Genomic DNA, 18,770 nt, shown 5'->3' with positions numbered 1-18,770 from the left:
AAGGTGTCACATAGTAAAGAACTAAGCAACTCAGATCAAGCAGGGAAGATTAAGGCCAGTTGCAATCTAAGGTACAGCCAAAGCACATGTGCACACACAACCACCATTTTGTAAAGTATCTTACTTGTAAGGTAGGATCTGGAAACTGGTTAAAAGCGACCCTCGGTTTTGACCTCTGAACATAACGTTATAGGAAATGACAAATTTGAAAACAGTCACAAAAAGCATGCAAATCTGTGCACTACAGAATCTACACTTAAAACCAAAGTCCTCAATCTAAGGGAGGGCACAGTAAATGCTGTATCTAAAACACAGACAGACCACATAGTTGTAAACACTTGTAAAAATACGTAAACTTGTTGTAAAGAGATTTTTCCTAGTTCTAGAAAGCAAGCTCCAATTCATCTGGGACTTAGCTGAGACAAAAGGCCAAAATTCCTATTCTTATGAAATGAAACACTTCAGCTATTTGAAAGAGCAAAAGAGGTCAGTCACTCAACTGACAGCACAGCAACTTCTAACTGCAGAGAGGCTTCGATTTAATAGAGATGCAGAGGAAACAATGACACTAACTGACAAGTAACCATTTACTCCTAACTCTGTCATAAGGAGGAAAGTAGAGTTAACTTGTATCACCTAAACAGAAAAAACAAGACCACAGCTTGGGTTAAGTTCAATGAGGGAAAGCTTGTGTTAAGGCATTAATATATCTAACCTACCTGAGTTTGGATACAGGCAGACATCATTGATATCATGTTCTGGCTCCATTGAAGTAAATATCTTCCCCTGAAATTACAGGAAGAAAACATAAAGAACTCCAAACAATATAATTAAATTTAGGAAATCTAAACATTAAGAATAGCCATTATAGAATCTAAGAAATAGATGGAATAAAGATGGAACAGATTTTGCTGTTTATGTATATATTTTTATATAATGTCATATATATATGTAATAACATTAATAAAATGTTATTAAAGGATCTGAACACAACACAAAGAACTCAATGTTGTATTTTGCCTCTGATCTGATCTCTTAGAAGGAAGCGTAGCCTACTATTTATTGAAGACACAGCAATGTACAGTGGCACCTCTAACTTTTCAACTCACTTCTGTGTTGAAAATATATGTGCTAGATTTACTTTATTTTATGCAAAAGGTGGGGGGTAAGGTCCATAGGTTCTGGGCACATTGGCAGTGTAACCCTCAGTTTGTTCAACTCAAAATTATTTAAAACTACCAAATTCAATTTTAGTAAGTACCATTAGCTGAAATGATGGACTGGAAGTAGAACTTTATTCTGGAGCTCGGTTCCTCCACCTTGCTCACATCTACATGAAAGGAAATATAGCTCAGCACTTTGTTTATAATTTATAAACTCAGTATTAAAGAGGTCTAAATATAAAAGTAGTAAAAGCATCCAGTGGTATCTAGCTTAGATCAGAATTGAAGTTATAAAGGTTATTTAAGAAAGAGGTAAAAGCAGGAAACAACATTCTGAAAAAAATAAGAATTGGAACAGAGTCTGAAAAACCCAGACAAAATACAGGTGCTCTTATAAGCCAACACACAAGACAGCCAGTAAAGGAAGAGTCTCTAAGAACTGGGCCACAGAATCCAAAGCATGAGAGTACATGCCTACACTGTTCTAAATGAGGGACAGGAACAGAGCAAATTTTGATCCTATTCCTCTTCTTTCTTTCCCTGCAGCAATCCCACCTACCTTTCTGGGCCCTTCCTTTCCCTCCCAGTTACATGCTGTTACCCCACCCACCTCTGGTCTCTCCCCGATGATTAATAAGAGTCCTCCCCCACCCCGGTCTTAGCAGACAAAAGCCTCATGCTCCCCACCCCAAGGCACGTCTCAGCATGGGGCTATTCTGGTATCAAAGCCATATGCTCTCCACCCCACAGTCTGCCTCTGCAGTTGGTTCCCAGCCAGAGATAGTCAGGAACCAACATCTGGGAGAGGTGGAGCCAGCTGGAACATACTCTAGGAAAGAGTCCAAAGCTATCTTTGCCTTCCAGCAGTAAGAAACCCTCCCTTTTCCCACTGCAGAGGCCACCTGACAAACCTTACAGTGTTTCACTCTCAATGAGGGAAATATATATACACCTAGGAAAAATGGAGAGCAGCCACTGCAGATGTTTTAAATAACAACCAATAATGTATTTGTTCTTTTAAACAATAAAAAATAACTGCAGAGGAGCTTGCAAAAAACCGCTTGCGATCACAGAAAAAATAAAAGAGGCTGTTGAAAGTTTATGAAGAAGCAAAACAATAGAGAAATGACTGCCTGAAATAGTCAGAAAAAAGGGCCTCTGAACTACTACAACTGTTCTTGGTATGTTTCACTATAAAGCTAGAAAAGTACAGATGGTGCACGTTTTTCAGTCCTTCTAAAATACAATGACTAAAGTTAGCCCCGCAAACCAAACCAAGTTACAGCAGTATTACTATGAACCTATGGGGTAACATTTTGTGCAAGCTTCACTGACAGAAAGATAAGAAAAAGAACTGTATAATGTAATGAAAGGAAGTGTTACGAAAATTAGAGATTTCCATTTCACACAAAGGTGCAAAAGGCAGAGATAAGCCATTGCCTACTGCAACATAACCCATTACAGCATAATACACATTTTGATTTGGATCTAGGCATAGTATCTGCTTCAATCTCCAAATAGGTTTCTATGAAAATAGGAAGCACCTGATTTTAATAGGTCATAAACTAACTGACCTACCTTTCAAGTTAGCCCTGCTTTGAGCAGGGAATTGGAATGACCATTTTTTCTCTGATGAAAATTTGCAAATGGATGTATTCAAGCATACTGTGAGAAATACACAAACCAGGGCAATGGCTAAGGTAGTACCTTTCATGTTTAAACCCTTCTATTGAAAGGAGCATCTGAGGCAGACATGTACAAACAGCTAAAAAAAATAACTGACATTGTATCTTTTACCTGACAGGCGGTTGAATAACTTCCCAGATGCTGGTTTATTTAGTCAGACTGGACAAAGTGTTATGTAAATTAGGACATATTAAAAATTCAACTTCCTACACTGAATTTCAGCTTTGTTATTCAAGCTGCATGAAAAAAAACATAACAAAAAGGAAGTAAAAATTAGAAAATTTGAATGCAGCAACAAAAAAACACTTACCGTATCTTTGTTCCACATTTTTATGATTCGAGAATCTGCAGAGATAATTAAATCCAACTGATGCTGAAACTGAATTGACTTAATAGGCAGGCCATAGTGGTGATCTTTGACTATTAATGGATTACTAGACCGGAGATCATATAATAAAACCTTGAAGAATAAAAGGGATTAAATTTACAATATTGTAATGCTAAGAGGAAGTCATGCACATCAGATCTTCACTGAAGACTTAACTAAACTTGAGATGTTTTACTGAAATACACGGACAGAATTTACATAAAAGAAATCATTTTAATTTCTGAAAATAGTTTATTAAGTGAGCCTAGTTTAATCTGGCAGTATATTTTAACCTCAGCATGCTTCAGCCTAGAAAAATTAAGAGCAAATTTAAGAGCTTCTAAAGTATTTTTTATTCCTATTGGGAAAATGAGCCATTTTAAAGGCTGTTAGCATTTTTTAATTACTAATATTTCACTTTCAGGTCCTTGTGCTGTTCTCACAAGATTTGAATTTTCAGACCCCCTTCCACATTCAGTAACACTTCCACTCAATGAAACCCCACAGAATGTAATTTTTTATGTTAAAGAAGGTAGAAAATACAGGCCCTGTCTTCCAGAAACCTGCATTTTTATCTCCAGAGTTTCCTATGGAACTTAAGAGACCTTGCTTGAATCTTTCATACACAAAGTGTGAATACTAATAATTTTGGGGAAAAAAATATTACTGGTTTGTTTAATAAAAAAGTATAATCTCCAATAAAACTTGCCTGGTACGTATGCTAACATTATTGTAAATACAACTCTTACATACATACTTGCTCTTGACAGGCTAGTTTTCCAAACCCATGAAAAGACTGATGAAGGCAGAACCCCCGACCCCCCACCATCATTTTATAAATATGATGGCAACAATGAATCAATGAATATAAGTGCTGCTTTATAGAAAGATAAGACAGTAAAAACAATAGTTGAAAGACAATCACTTCTGCTTCTCTGGCCACCATCAAGATAACTGAGAGCATATGTTGCATTGAGATGGTACTGATAGTCTCAAAAAGCAGCAACATCCCCGCATACTTGACTGAAGTCATAAGGAAACTACAGAATTGGAAGTTATCTAGTTATGTAGGTTGTGATGACTTTAAGTGGTCCCTATAGTGTTCTAAAGAGCAAGACCATTTGACAAAATTAATTTGCAGTTTAAGAATGACTATTACTTCTCTATACATATAATTTACACTCTTAATAATAATTTGTGTTAATAGATATTAACATTACAATAAGTGCACTCAATGTATGATATACTTGGACTGGCAATTGCAAGAACTCCTAAGAACTGCTGTAGATGAAGTTAAGCCTACCTGCCCAGTAGTTGTTCCAACAGCCATATTCAAAGCTCCATCAAACTTCAGGGCTGAAACAGATGGTAAACCATCTATCCTGCAAAGCATGATGCTTATAGTTAGACATTCTTTCAATAAAGGCTGCAAATAATTTTGAAATGTTAAAAATAGCTAATTAATTAAAATTAATTTACAGATATCACTCAGAAATACTACTTCAAAAAGCTGCATTGTTTACATCCACAACTTGTGGTTGTATAGAGAAGTAGCCACTAGTACTCAGATCAGTAAGAGACTCCTTTATGACTAAGAAAACCCTTTATTCACACCAGCAACAAGACCAGACCTTGGGCAGGCCATTTTAATGCAAAGTGGGATCTGTTCCTAAATGCAAAACTTCTGAAAGAAACAGAAGAACACACTTTGAAAGGTAGCCTTTACTCACTCTGCATCTGCTGTCACACTGCTTAAAGCACAGTCCAACACACCAACTCGATTTCTAGTTCTAGGATCCCAGCATTCCACTTTACCCTAAACAGTTTAAAAAAAAAAAAGTATTTCAAGCTTATCCAACAGAAGTCTGGTATTCTGAAAGTGTTTAAAGAAAATTATGAATTAATCTATGAAAAATTAACCAAGTTCCCCAAGTTGACATGAATTGTTCTAATAGCATACAAGCTCCACAGATTTCACTGGTATTTTTAAAAAATGTGACCTCAATCAAAATCACTAACACTAAATTTCTGAAGATAATAGGGTACACATGCTAGCTAATTTCTACAGACAGCTGTACTGCATAGCAAGGTAACATTATTTTCTCTCCTACCTGCTAAATCTCAAGCATCTCAGCAACCAAGGTAGCTCAGAAATTGTATTTGCACTATTCTCTAAAAAGTCACCTTATTTAATGGATCTATACTTAGCAGATGAGATCAAATTGATTAATTAAGTTCCTGTCATGATTTCTTCTTATCCTCAGGCAAACTAATATAAAAAAAGAAACACACAATACTGCCCTTTTTATATAAGGAATGCAAACATTTACCTCAGCCGTCCCCATAGCGAACAAGAAGTGTACAGGATTTATGTCACAGACATTACTCTCTCTAAAACAGAAAAAAGAGTAAGTTTAATGACCTCAGAATAATTTAACACAACTAAAAAGATTCCTGTAATCATGTACCCTAATGCTCAGCCTGGAAAAGCAAAAGCTGGCCCTAGGGAGGGACTGGTTGCTTTAATAGCACCCTCCTATACTCTGAGAGGCTGACCAAAAATTTGGAGCCATCAGAGACAGCGCTGGTTACTTGAAACAGGTAAGGTTCCAACCAGATGCAAGGAAAGTATTTTAATGTTATGCAAATAATTAAGCACTGGAACAGGTTGCCCACAGAAGATGTGGAATTTCCATCCTTGGAGTTTTTAAGACCCCCCCTGGGAAAACTCATCAGAATTCAGTGTGATTACGTCTTCAGCAGGAAGCTGGGCTCTGAGGTTCTCTCCAACCTGAATGCTTCTGCATTTCTCTGCCCACACCTACCACCAAGCCTTGCCATATTGCTCTGTTCCATTATATTCTTAAACAACTCAATTACGGCAAAAGGCCTTCCCAAATACTTATGTTCTCAAGCTTACATCTACCACATACTCTGATGAATGGCCTGTCTTCCCCTCCCTCACTCAAGTACCATATTTCTCAACAGAGTCCTGTATTTCTCCAACAGTTCTTCCAAAGTATAAATATTTGCCCTTACACACCACTCGTCCCAGTACTCTCCAACTTCTTCCATTCAAAGCCCTCCACCTCTAATTCTGTAACTCATCCAACTCCCCACCTCACAACTTTTCCCAACTTCAAGTCTCACCTGTGTAATTCAGATTTTACACTACACCTTTAGCTCTTCCACTCCAGGATTTTCCCACCTTTTTTATTTTTTTCCTGCTGCTCAGTTTCTGTATTGTGCCTTCCCAAATACTGCTTTGTCCATTAAGCCATCCTACCCACTGAACACCAGCTGTTGCCCACCAACTAGACATTTTATCGAGGTGAGTCTGTTCTTCTCATCTGCTTCTCCCCACATTAAAGCAGCCCAGCTCCTGCTCTGGTAGGGTTTTCAAAAGAATCAGACACATGCTGGAGATATAAAAATTCTGTTTGGGCTACTCCAAGAGCAGAAGGACAAAGACATGTCTGGGAAAGTACATACCCTGTGGGTAGATCTCTATATGATGGCTAAATTGAGCAATAATGGCAAAGTTTTAATGAAATGCTCTTAAGATCAAGTTATATAATACCTATTACAAGTCCATATTAAGTAATTTTAAAATATCCACAAAAGAAAACTCAATTAAAACATAAAAACTAGAACAAAGAATTACAGAACATAAAATGAGGCTCAGGCTCGGCGTATGCTCCTTTTTAACACAACAAGATGTTTGGGCAGCATTGAGATACAGTACTGATGGAGAGCATGCTAGTCGTTTGCTTCCACCTGGTGGAAAGACGACAGATAGACGTCATGCATTACAGATAACTTACGAAGCGTCAGTTTGCAGGGAGTTCAGAAACCTTCCTTGTTCCAGATTCAGCCTGTATACTTCAGAACTACAATGGAAAAATTCAAAATTACTCTTTTCTCTTACAAATACTGAAAAATACTGCTGCAAATTTAGAGAAGTTATAGTAAAATCAGGCTGTCAACAGGAGTTTTTAAATATAAAATTTTCAGGTTTCACAACCTAAAAACTAAGACAAATCTGTCCTTCAGTGTTAAAAATACAGAGAAAAATGTGCATGTTCACCAAAGATATTTATTACACTGCAATATCCTACCAATTATTCTTTTTCCAGGGAAAAGAAGCATTAATTCCTTTTTTAGGATCTTTCAGTTTCCTATGATTTATGTTATATCTTAAATTGCTACTTACTTTGTATGAAATCCTGAAGACCTCATTTTATTTTTACTATGATTTCTCACAAACTCAACTAATTATATGTGATTTGACTCACATTTTAACAGCAACAAAACACCAACCAGGATAGAAAAAGTTACTTAACTTCCCTCACTTAGATGCTAATCACTTTTTAAAACAGTACACTGAATTGAGATTTTTTTGTAACAAATTTGCTAACATATAATGTACCCAGTTTAAGAATCAAAGGGAAAAAAAGTATTAAAACAGTACAAGCAACTGAATTTATATTAGTCTTCCCATATTTTCTACTCTTCACAAACAGTCTCAGTTATTAAATTGGAAGGAACTGCCATTTCTTCCAATTTTTAACTTTTCTGGTATTTCATTGTTCATTTTATTCCTGGAAAACGTTGCTAGAAAAGTGAAACAAAGTAATGCACTTGATCAATACCTTGCTCCTACAAAATACAGGTCACATGATGGATAGTGATAAGAGAAATCTCTACCAAATTTTGGTATTCTTGTCTTGTAGTAATGGCCATGTTGCGAATGAAACTCCACAAATCTACCACACTGCAAGAAGACAATCTGAAAAGAAAATAGAAAGCACTGAAACATACAGAAGCTGACAAGCTCCGCAATTTGTCTTTGTCTTACAGTGATTTTTTTCAAGTTCACAGACAAGTTTATCACAACTCATTCAAACCATTTCTATTAAAAAGACAGAATCGACTACTGCTTCATCATTCTCATTAGCCACAGCAAAAAGCTTTATTAATAAACATTAAATGAATATTCACAAGAGTATATGCGACATCCTGAAAGTGACTCTGCAACCAGAAGCAGTATAGCCATCTCAGTGTTCTGCTGCACCAGAATTAACACCTATACTTCTGACAGTTAACTTCTTCCAGGTACAATGCCATGCAGACATCAATATGTTCATAGGTACTAAGCACATGAATGTCCTGACGCATGGCAGCATTCCAATAATGACACCAACGACCTCTGTGCTTTTTTTGTTGTTGTTGTTTGCCAACTGAATAAGCACGTTGTTTCTTTCTGAAACTGAGACAAACATCTCAGTCCTGCAAAACCCCGCAGGGAGGAATTACTAGGCTAACTAGTAGTAAATAAAATAGGCCAGAACCTGCCCCTATAGTCCTGATGGCAAGTTAACATGGCACAACTCAAATCATATGAAGGAATTCTTCCCACTCCAGAGACAGCATCATCCACACCATCCGTTACACTCATGCTGTACCTCAAACCACACCCAAGCACTGTGTGATGAAGAAACAGGTGGCCTGATCCAAACTCATGCCACAATGCATACAAACTGAAACTGTATAGATAATCTCAGGCTAACTCTTGACTCTGAGCCCCATCTCTATTTAGCTTAGATTAGAAAAGAGTGCTAGTTTAGTTTCAAACCTGTATAGTCCATGCATCTTCTAGAAGTAGTAGACCATTGAAGACTCTACATTTCCTACTGCTGGACTATATTGTTACCAATGCAAATATGGATGAGAACCTCAAGAAATGCGAGGTACAAAAGTTATTTTAAATCTGTTGTCTTTATTTACATATCTGTATATTCCTCCCTTACAAGACACAGACTGACCTTGGCTAGTACTTCATGCCTATATACCATTAAGTCCTCCCTTAATTCTGCTTTTTCTAATACCAGAAACCCTAGTGTTTCAACATTTATCCACGGACTCACTCACCTTAGTCCAAGACCAAGTAGAGTATCATCTTTCAGAATTACAGAATAGTTTTCTGTAAAGAAACCCCCTGCCATGGGCAGGGTCACCTTCCACTAGACCAGGCTGCTCAGAGCTCCATCCAGCCTGGCCTTGGACACTTCCAGGGATGGGGCATCCACAGCTTCTCTGGGCAACCTGTCCCCGTAACTATGATTTCATACGAGATTACCGATGCAGCTGCACAGTTGGCGTTGTACAATGATCTTTTTAATTTGCATCCCAATCAATCCTTTGCATGCTTAATGCCTTTACGCTTTTAACTGGAGATTTACAACAAGCAAAGCTCTTTACTTACTTGTTTGAAACAATGCCCAGATCAAATCTTTTCTCTGTCATCATTATAGAAGAAATGCCTGCATCTTCATGCAGTACAGAAGCTACATGAACTATGAGAACACAAAATTAAATCATATCACATTCTCTTAGTTCACTACCAGTAAGCCACCAAAAACTTAGTACCAGGAAAGAGAGAAGATGCAGTTTGCTTTCAAGGACAAAAGTGAATTTTCTTCTCACCTGCTCTAGCTCCAAAGATATTTTACAAAGTTTTTGATAGCTGCCAAAACCAACCAGATGTTCTGCTTGTGATCGCTTTACCTCTAGTAATTTTCAACTTTAAGATAAATTTCTACAATATTGAACTTGAAGAGATTTGTGTCCTCTGTCATTAGCAGTGCATACAACTTACTGTAAATCATGTTTGTCTTTCCTTCATACTAAATTGATTTTGGTCACTGCCAGAAAACTTCAACCTGAGGGTAGCAAAAGCATAGCTGCCAGTGTGTGGCAAAAATACCAATCAGAAATACAGGTCTTTTTGCAAAAGGCTGTGAAAGAAAAAAAAGATACCACTCTCTCCTAAGTCTGAAGCTCAGTCCAAGACTACAACTTATGAGAGAAGTGTAACTGGCTTTATGGATACCAGTATAACCAAAAGCTAACAGTGTGCTCTCACTGTGAAAATGCAAATAAGCCTCAAAAGGCAACATTACAGAGACAGTGGGAGCAAACTGGAGAGAAGCTGTTTTCCTTGTGCTACCAAAGCATGAGGCAGTGTGTCCAGTTTTGGGGCCCCCAATTCAAGAGAGATGTTGAGAACATCAAAAGGGCTACCAAGACAAACAAATGTTTTGTTTGGGGCAGAACACAAAATGTACAAAAGAAGGAGAGGCTGGGAGAACCTTAGCTTGTTTAGTCAGGCAAAGAGCACCCTGCAGGATAACCTAATAGCAGCCAGCAAATGAGGTGCAGTTACAAGAATGACAAGTCAAACCCTTTGCCATAGCAACAGTGAAAATTTCAGATTTTCACGGGCAGGTTGGACAGGAAGGAAAAATTCTTTACAACGAGGTAGTACAGCATTACAACAAGTTATTCAGTGAATTTGTGGAACCACCATATGCTTGCAGTTTTTGACAGTCCTGTTCAAGCATTAAAGGACGCCTGAAGATCCCCTTCCAATCAATATTTTTATGATTCTAAGAATTTCAAATGTAATTCCTCAATGTTCCCTTTTTCTAACATGATCAAAACATTATGACAGCTTCCTGAAATTAAGTTTTCTTTCTAATGATTTGTAAGTTTTCGGAAAATCAAATTAAACATAAGGTTGTATTAAGGACTGAAAGCAGGGCTTCAGTCCGAAATAGAGTACCAATTTCAGCTGAACACACACACAAGCCTTACCGTTTGTAACCAGTCAGAAACAAATTTGTGAACACAATGTGTTCCTCAGTCTCCCAAATAACTGTTTGGCCTGTATTACCAGAAACAACCTCCCTCAGACAGCTAAGTGGGAGGCTATTATACTGTCCCAGTTACTGCCTTCTGCTACTTGAATTCAGACACATTCTTGGAAATCTCACTGGAAAATTTTTTGAAAAGACTAAAGACAGAAGGCTAGATGATAATGTCTCTCATCAAACAGTAAAATTTATTGAAACAAACCTGTACCAGAAATGCTAAGGTCTCTTCTCAGAAAAAAGTATTAAAATAAATACTTAACAAAACAAACAAACAAAAAAAAAAACACACCAAAAAACAACAGCTTGTCCTAATGAAATCAGCAAAATTGTATGCTTAAATTTAATGTTTAATTTGAAACAATACTTTGATGAATCAGAAAAGCAAAATTTACAGAAAGAAGTAACACCTTTTATTACACCAACTGTTACAGCTGAAGAAACAAGCTAGGTGTTAAATAGCATTAGAAGCAGTAACTGAATTGGGCCTGAAAAAGAGCTGATGGTCCTAAGAACTCAACTGTTTCCTCCAGGTACAGCTATTCATTTAAAAAAAAAAAAAAACACAAACAAAACAACACACAAACAAAACCCCAAAATATTTACTCCCCTCCACAATCTTTGCCTCATTCATATACTTATGCTAATCACAGCTACAACAACACTGACAAATCAGGCTACTGACTTACCTATAGCTATCCCACCTCTCAAAAATGGTGTAACAGCTTATGACTTGTCACAAAGGATTACGACTTAACATTACCCTAGAAAAAACACCTAATTCCGTTTTTCACATTATTTTGTTTGTAGGCCAGATCATTATTTGAAGTTTTTCCCTACAGACAGAAGACTTTAAAAGTGGTAAGGCAAATTATAATACAAAGAGACACAGAAACAACATTTTGAATGTACAAAAAATGTTTATCCTGTTAACAATTCCTGAAACAAAAATTCTTCTACTCTGAAAGTTGTGTTGACTGCCTTTACTATATATGAAAATGCATTTTAATATACATATTAAACAATTTTTTCATTTATACATTGAAAACATTAAACATACCTTTGAGTAATCATCTGATAAAATCTCAAACGTAACCACTAGAGGAGAGAGCAAGAGAATTTTAAGTCAACTAGGTCAGCAAACTTATTTGCAAACATTGGCGTAAATCCCGAAAATATTTACATTGGTGCTAACCTTTAGTCATATAAGTATTCCCCACAGGTGTCAATGCATAATGCAGACATTGTGATAAAATCTTTAATTATATAACTTTATTTGCAAAATAGTGTAGTTTTCTAAAACTTTAGAAACATATGAAGCATCCTGTAATCTTTTTATCATTCTTGTGTACTTGACATGTTCCTCAACACAACGCTCGACCATGTATTTATTGGCTGGGGAAGACCTAATCAAATGGTTTTCAGTGAGTGTGTGGTCCATGGACCACATCATGTAATCCATCAAACATGATTAAAAAAAATGACACTAGTTTAGACACACTATGCACAAACCTGCATGTACAATCCTTCTAAGGGGTCAGCACTTTCTCACAAGTTTTAAGGCTCAAAAAATATCACAGATTTGGAAGCTACTATCCCTGCTAAACACTACAACATATTGAACTTTGCCTAGTTTTAAATGAGCTGGGTTGGGAACATTAGGGAGTAGCTGCTTCATCTAAATTGGTTCCATTTAAATGAAGTAGCTCATTTAAACGTTACCTGAAGTGACTCTTTGCTACATTTCAAATTAAACATACTTTCGCAATCTAGTAAGATGCCAGTTCCAAAAAATGTTCTTTAAGCTCTAATCACCAGCAAGCATTTACTATTACAATGATTCCTACTCTTCTAAAGTGGGTCTCACTCTTGCCATACCTTCCTCTCTGCAGCCTCTCTGAACCCTGCCCATACCACCTCCCCTCTTGCTATGTTGTAGCACTGTCCCTTCACCTTATGTTACTCCTTGTAGTCCTGACACACAGGGTAAAGAAACACCATCATGCTCTACTGCACTTTTCCTGACCTAATTTAGCCGTTCTTAATTTTTATTTTTCACATCACTTTCACATACACCACAGTTAAACCCGTTTCATTCTTCCGTGATGATTTAGGACTTCTGCCACTCTGTGCTCATACCCTCATTGCTTTGGTCACCCCTGTATCCCAGTTTTCACCCATCAGACTTCTAACAAAAACCAAACCAAAACAACCAAACCACCACCCCCCCCAAAAAAACCCCACTGCTCTCCAAATCTATGCACCTCAAAACTCAGAGCCACAGCAGCTCTGACCTCCTCCCCTCATCTAACTGCCAGCAGATTCTCCCTTTCTCATTGTCTAGATGGCTCCTTGGTTGCCACACCACAGTTGTTCTCCCTCCAAATGAGTAGCAAACAAGTTGTAATTAGGGCCTTGGTGATGATGCCACCTACCCTTAAGTATCTTGTTTCCAAGAAAACAAACAAAAAACCAAACCAAACAAACAAAGCAACCCATTCTCAGGGAATTCTCTTTACCCTGTAATTCACCTACTGAGCTTGGGCTACAGAGAGAAAAGAGTGAGAACTCATTTCAGTAACGACAATGCAAGCACAGTACCTTCTCCCACCTTACTGCTTCACAGAAGGGGAAAGAAGGGAGATCTGGCCACTACCCAGCCATCATACCCACATCACATTCCCTGCACAGAGGACAGACTTCAGCCACGCTCACTCTGAGCCCCACACTTACTGGCTCAAGGTAAATCTTACATTCTTGACGCCACTCCAAAAGAGTAAAGAATGGTGAAGGAGGAGGAGAAGGGAAAAACAGAGATAAAAGACCAGGTGATGTTTTAATCTAGATTCTTGTGTTCTCTCAAAATACATTCTGTCTCCTCAGCGCAGCGAGGGAGATTTCTACTTGAATCCGAACTGAATTATATATGAAAGATATCCTGTGCTAACAGCCATAGCTTATACTAACCTTCAGAATCTAAGCACCTTTCAAATTTCTGGGATAACTGATAGGTATCATAACAGCGGACCCTTGGCTTGTAAGTTCCTGAAAGAATAATTCGATCTTTAGTAAAAAAAATAAACAAAAAGATAACATTAAAGCTCTTTTTTTTTTTTTAATATAATGTCTTACATATACAGGCTTTACTGCATTTCACTGTAATTATTCTGATCTTACCAAAGTCTCTGTGACTGGAAAAACATGACCCTCAGTAACATAACCTTACGGCCTGAGTTTTGTCTTTGGTGCCTGAAAGCACCCTGCTTGTACATAGGTTCTTCTGATTACCAGATACATCATACAGATTTTAATAATACCTTCCAGTCAGTCTGAAAGAGCAAGTCTCCTTATGCTATTAACACCTACTAAAGTATTCATGGTTAGATCCTCCTTTCACAGTTATAAAGCATAGCATTATCCTCCATCCTTTAAAACAATACTCGAACAATGATGTTCAAAAGTTATTTAAAGCAAATTTCTGTACGTACAATAAAAATAATTAAGAAATTAGTTTTAAACTGTATTATAAACAATTTCATTTTTAATTGAATTACAAACCCCTGGTGGTAGAGTGGTTGGACTAGGTGATTGTCAACAGTCCGTTCCAACCCAAACTGTTTCATGATTTAAGAACATCTGTATTCTAAAAGGAAGTATTTCACAATACTGCTACCAAGACAACCACTGTATCACATCTTAAGCTTCCAAATCTCTGTTCAATGCTCCACTTATAAATGAACCCATCAATTCTATTTGAAATACTGTCATTCTGCAATCAAGATTTTCTAGCATTTTTGACCTCTGCTAGAGACTCACTTCATTAACTCACCAGCTGCCATAATATACTGTCCATCTCTTGATACCTTAATCTTTGTGCTGACCGTGGGCATTTCAAAGTCTTGAATAAGTTCAATTCTTCTACGAATATCTATAAAGAAAAAAAAACGTTTTGCAATGGTAGCACAACTGTATCGGTCCAAAAAAATGTAATAGTTTCTTACGGAAGCATGTTGAGTTAATTGAGTATAGGAAATATCTCTTAATATCTTTTCAAGTATAAAGATTTTTTCAAGTATAATTGACATGTTTCAAGCAGATTAATACAGTCTGTTAATCCTGAAAAGCACACTACCTCCACGCGAAATAAATGCCTATTCAGAGATAACTACACAACCAGCTATTACATAACGTAGTAGCAAATATTCATCATATATTTCACACAACTAAGATGTTGTATGATGTACTACATCCTCCTACTAACTCTATGCACTTATTCTTTGGTTGAGTTCCTTGTACAACGCATCCTATGGTACATATATATTTTGTATAACAAGTTTAAGCTAAAATGACAATGCTCTTGCACTGTAGGATTAGCATATATATATATGAGGAGTTTATAGTCAGACTTTACCATAAGCTATACATGGAATTCATCATCTACAACCCTGATATTTAATGTCTGAATTTAAAACAATACTGGTAATACTTTATTCACATAAAGCTATACAGAAAGCTGAAGTAACTATTTATATCTTTAATTTTGTAGCTTTTAAAATACGAGCTATCAGTTACTAAAGCTGTCTCCCCGTGGGTTTGCATGTTGCATATGTGCAGCAGAATATTACTGAGGACTCTGAGACAGGAAAACTCACCCACATCTTTCTTCTGTAATGCTCTTTTCTTCCTGTCAGAGAGCCACTGTAAGAAAATATATAAATCAGTCTTGAGCAGATTATTCATGCAAGAACCAGAGAATCACTTACAAGTTTATCCAACTTGGAAGCATAAGTCCATTAGGCCGCTAATAATATTTTTCTTTATTATTTTAAAATTTCTGCTGATGAGTTTAACCACGCCACACCGAGAAAACTTACAGTCCTGGTTTTTACGGGTCCGTAGAATAACACACCTACAAGTTAGACATACACGCATTCAAACCGCATTTTTAGCTTAAGAAATCCTTACGGATGGTTTTAGTTACACTCAACACAAGCCCGCAGGGAGAAGAGGCAGCTCAGCCAGCCGCCGGGCCCCGCACGCCCCCGGAGCCTCCTGCCGCCGGCGGGCAGCCCGGGACCCCGCCACTCGGCCGCAGGGGAGCCCGGCCCGGCAGCGCGTCCCCTCGCCCCGCTCGGCGGCCCTCTCCCGGCCGCCCGGCCGCTCACCTCCGGGAGGCTCCTGCCGGCGCTGAGGCTGTAGATCTTCACCTCGTTGAGGCTGGAGACCTGCATGGCCGCGACTCGGCCCGCCTCTTCCCGGGCGGAGGGGAAGCGGAAGGCGGCTGGCTTCCGGCTGGCGGCGGCGGGGCCGGGCGCGGACCGGCTGCTGGTGGGTCAGGCCCGATCCGCCGCACAGGGAAGTGGCCGCCCCTGGCCAGCGCCGCCGCTCGCCGCGGAACAGCTTCGCTGCGGCCCGTCTCCCCGCCCGTCCGTTCCTAGCGCGGGAAGCGCCTGCGGCAGGCGCGGCGGGCGGCGGCGGCGTCCCCCCTCGGCGGGCCGGAGCCATCTTGTGCCGCCCGAGGGCAGGGGCCGCCGCCTGGCGGGGCTGTGGCGGGGCTGTGGTGCCCTGCCGGCCGCCGCCGGGTCACCACGGAGCAGGAGGTGCTTTTGCAGGCCTGGTGGGGGAGGGTTAATGTTCTCACCCTACAGCAAACTGTGTCCGTTACCTGTGGAAAACAGTGAATCCGGGGTTTAGTTGGTCAGCAGCCGTAAAAAGACACGGGTTTATTGCTTTGTAGCATCACTGGTTTTAGAGCAGAAGGGACATGCAAAATTCCTGACCGTTCCGTTTCTAACTTAGAACAGCAACAACAAGGACTGAAATGATGCATATGCCATCTATGTACATCTTCAAGGACCAGTTAAAATCACAACGAAATTCTTACCACAACGGCATATAACCAGTACAGGATGCAAACTGAAGCTGTTACAAATAATCACGGAGCCATAGAATCATTTAGCCTGGAAAAGACCTTTAAGATCATCGAATCCAACCATAAGTAAGCCTTACATATGGTATTCCCTGGATGATATATCGCAACAAAGATGATACCAATATCGTGACTAGCAGGGATTCTACCCTAGTTCGTGTTACAGGGCGTTACAGCTGAGGGAGATCGCCGCACCCGAGTACAGGTGCCTATGTGGGTCTTAGATGTCCGAGCCCCCATTTCAGAGACCTAAGGCTTCACTTGCTTAAATGTAGGTTGTCTAGTGGCGTTTGAGATGCCATATGGTATCCATGGCACATAGATGGAGCTGACACAAGACCTATGGAAAACCCATGGTCTCCTGAGAAAAGGAGGGTCAGGAAGGACCTTATCGCTCTCTACAGCTACCCGAGAGGCTGTGGGCAGGTGGGGGTCGGTCTCTTCTCCCAGGTAACAAGCGACAGGACAAGAAGAAACGGCCTCAAGTTGAGCCTGGGAGGTTTAGATTGGGTATGAGGAAAAGTTTCTTCACTGCAAGGGTTGTCAAGCATTGGAACAGGCTGCTCAGGGAGGTGGTGGAATCACCATCCGTGGAAGTGTTGAGAAAACGCGTAGATGCGGTACTTAGGGACATGGTTTAGTGGTGGACTTGGCAGTGCTGGGTTAACAGCTGGAGTCGATCTTTTAGGTCTCTTCCAACCTAAACGATTTTATGATTCTCCAGCTCAGAGGCCAGGCAGGGTGTGCAAGGACACCTCAAGTGGCGCTAGAAGCTCAGGCCGCTGAATCTCACCCCTAGTAAATGCAGCTAACGAAGCCTGAGGAGCAATGTAGGGCAGCAGCCACCAGGTGACGCCTTCGGGGAGAGCCCAACCCTCCCTAGGTTCCACTGCCTGATCACTTAGGCCACCCCTAACTGTTAATAGATATTTAAAGTTGAATTCGCGTGTCCGCACATCGAGGTCTTGTGCTCTTCGGGGTGCCCTAAGGATTTCCAGACATCTGCAGGGGGTTGGTTGGTGTGATGCAAGCCGTGCAGAAGGCCAGTGCCATCCTGGAACAGCAGCTGAAGGACCACTAGGATGCTCCAGGGCACCTCGAAAGGCATTACGAAGGGTCAGGAGGACTGAACCTACAATGAATTCCTAGATGTGTAAAACACTGGAGATTCTTACAGACTGGAGAATTCTATAACTTTCTTTAGGTGAGACTGCACAAGGATTCCTGACCTTCTTGTCCATTCTGTAGATGCATTTAACTGATCACAGTGCAAACAAAGAAGGGCAGAACTCAGAGGTTCTGGCTGCACAGCAGTAAACAGTGCTTTATTTCAAGTTGCTTGAAATTAACTTTTTGTTCTTTTCAGTCAAATTTAGTTTTCAGGAAGAGCTGATATATCTGAGCCTGGGCAGTCATACATTTAAGACTTCTTAGAAAATCAAAGGAGAAAAGATCAACTAGAATGTGAACTACTAACATTTCAATCCAGATAACTTAAGAGCAGCCAAATCTGCCTGATACACTTGCTACAGAGTTAAATAAGTCGGATCTAAATAATGCAGGAGAAGCTTTGACAAAGCATTTTGCTTCCATATATAATGAATCTTTGTTGTGTGTAGTAATGATATGCTTTCAGATTTTCCATCCAGATGAACATAGATGAGCAGGTAAGTATACTGACTGAAAACAGGTGTGATACAGGATGCTTTCAACCAAGAGCAAATCATTTTGCTTGCTTTTTCTTTCATTCTTTTGTCAGAATTTGCTATGTGCATTACCTGGTGACAGACATGGTGGTGCAGTGTTGTGCAACAATGTGGTGATAAGCAACCTGCATGTTACCTTTACTGATTCTGATGACGACTGCACAGTGCCCCTTCAGCACATACATACATTATGTTAAGTACAAGTTG

General features: G+C 39.4%; 1 protein-coding gene across 1 annotated transcript in view; it reads right to left on the bottom strand.

Annotated features, from left to right (window-relative positions):
- NOL10 (nucleolar protein 10) overlaps nucleotides 1-16,247 on the bottom strand; it is a 53,840-nt gene extending 37,593 nt beyond the window's left edge. The window contains exons 1-12 of the mRNA XM_055810515.1: nucleotides 16,094-16,247; nucleotides 15,581-15,626; nucleotides 14,758-14,856; nucleotides 13,896-13,973; nucleotides 11,989-12,026; nucleotides 7,869-8,005; nucleotides 7,041-7,106; nucleotides 5,547-5,607; nucleotides 4,947-5,032; nucleotides 4,520-4,598; nucleotides 3,160-3,309; nucleotides 720-786 (exon numbers count right to left, since the gene is read on the bottom strand). Coding sequence (XP_055666490.1) covers nucleotides 720-786; nucleotides 3,160-3,309; nucleotides 4,520-4,598; nucleotides 4,947-5,032; nucleotides 5,547-5,607; nucleotides 7,041-7,106; nucleotides 7,869-8,005; nucleotides 11,989-12,026; nucleotides 13,896-13,973; nucleotides 14,758-14,856; nucleotides 15,581-15,626; nucleotides 16,094-16,159 — 973 coding nt within the window. The 5' untranslated portion in view covers nucleotides 16,160-16,247. The remainder of the gene's footprint in view (nucleotides 1-719; nucleotides 787-3,159; nucleotides 3,310-4,519; nucleotides 4,599-4,946; nucleotides 5,033-5,546; nucleotides 5,608-7,040; nucleotides 7,107-7,868; nucleotides 8,006-11,988; nucleotides 12,027-13,895; nucleotides 13,974-14,757; nucleotides 14,857-15,580; nucleotides 15,627-16,093) is intronic.
- Nucleotides 16,248-18,770: the final 2,523 nt, after the last annotated feature.

This window comes from Falco peregrinus, chromosome 7 (assembly GCF_023634155.1).
Source record: "Falco peregrinus isolate bFalPer1 chromosome 7, bFalPer1.pri, whole genome shotgun sequence".
NCBI lineage: Eukaryota > Metazoa > Chordata > Aves > Falconiformes > Falconidae > Falco > Falco peregrinus.
This window is presented reverse-complemented; position numbering and strand designations above follow the sequence as displayed.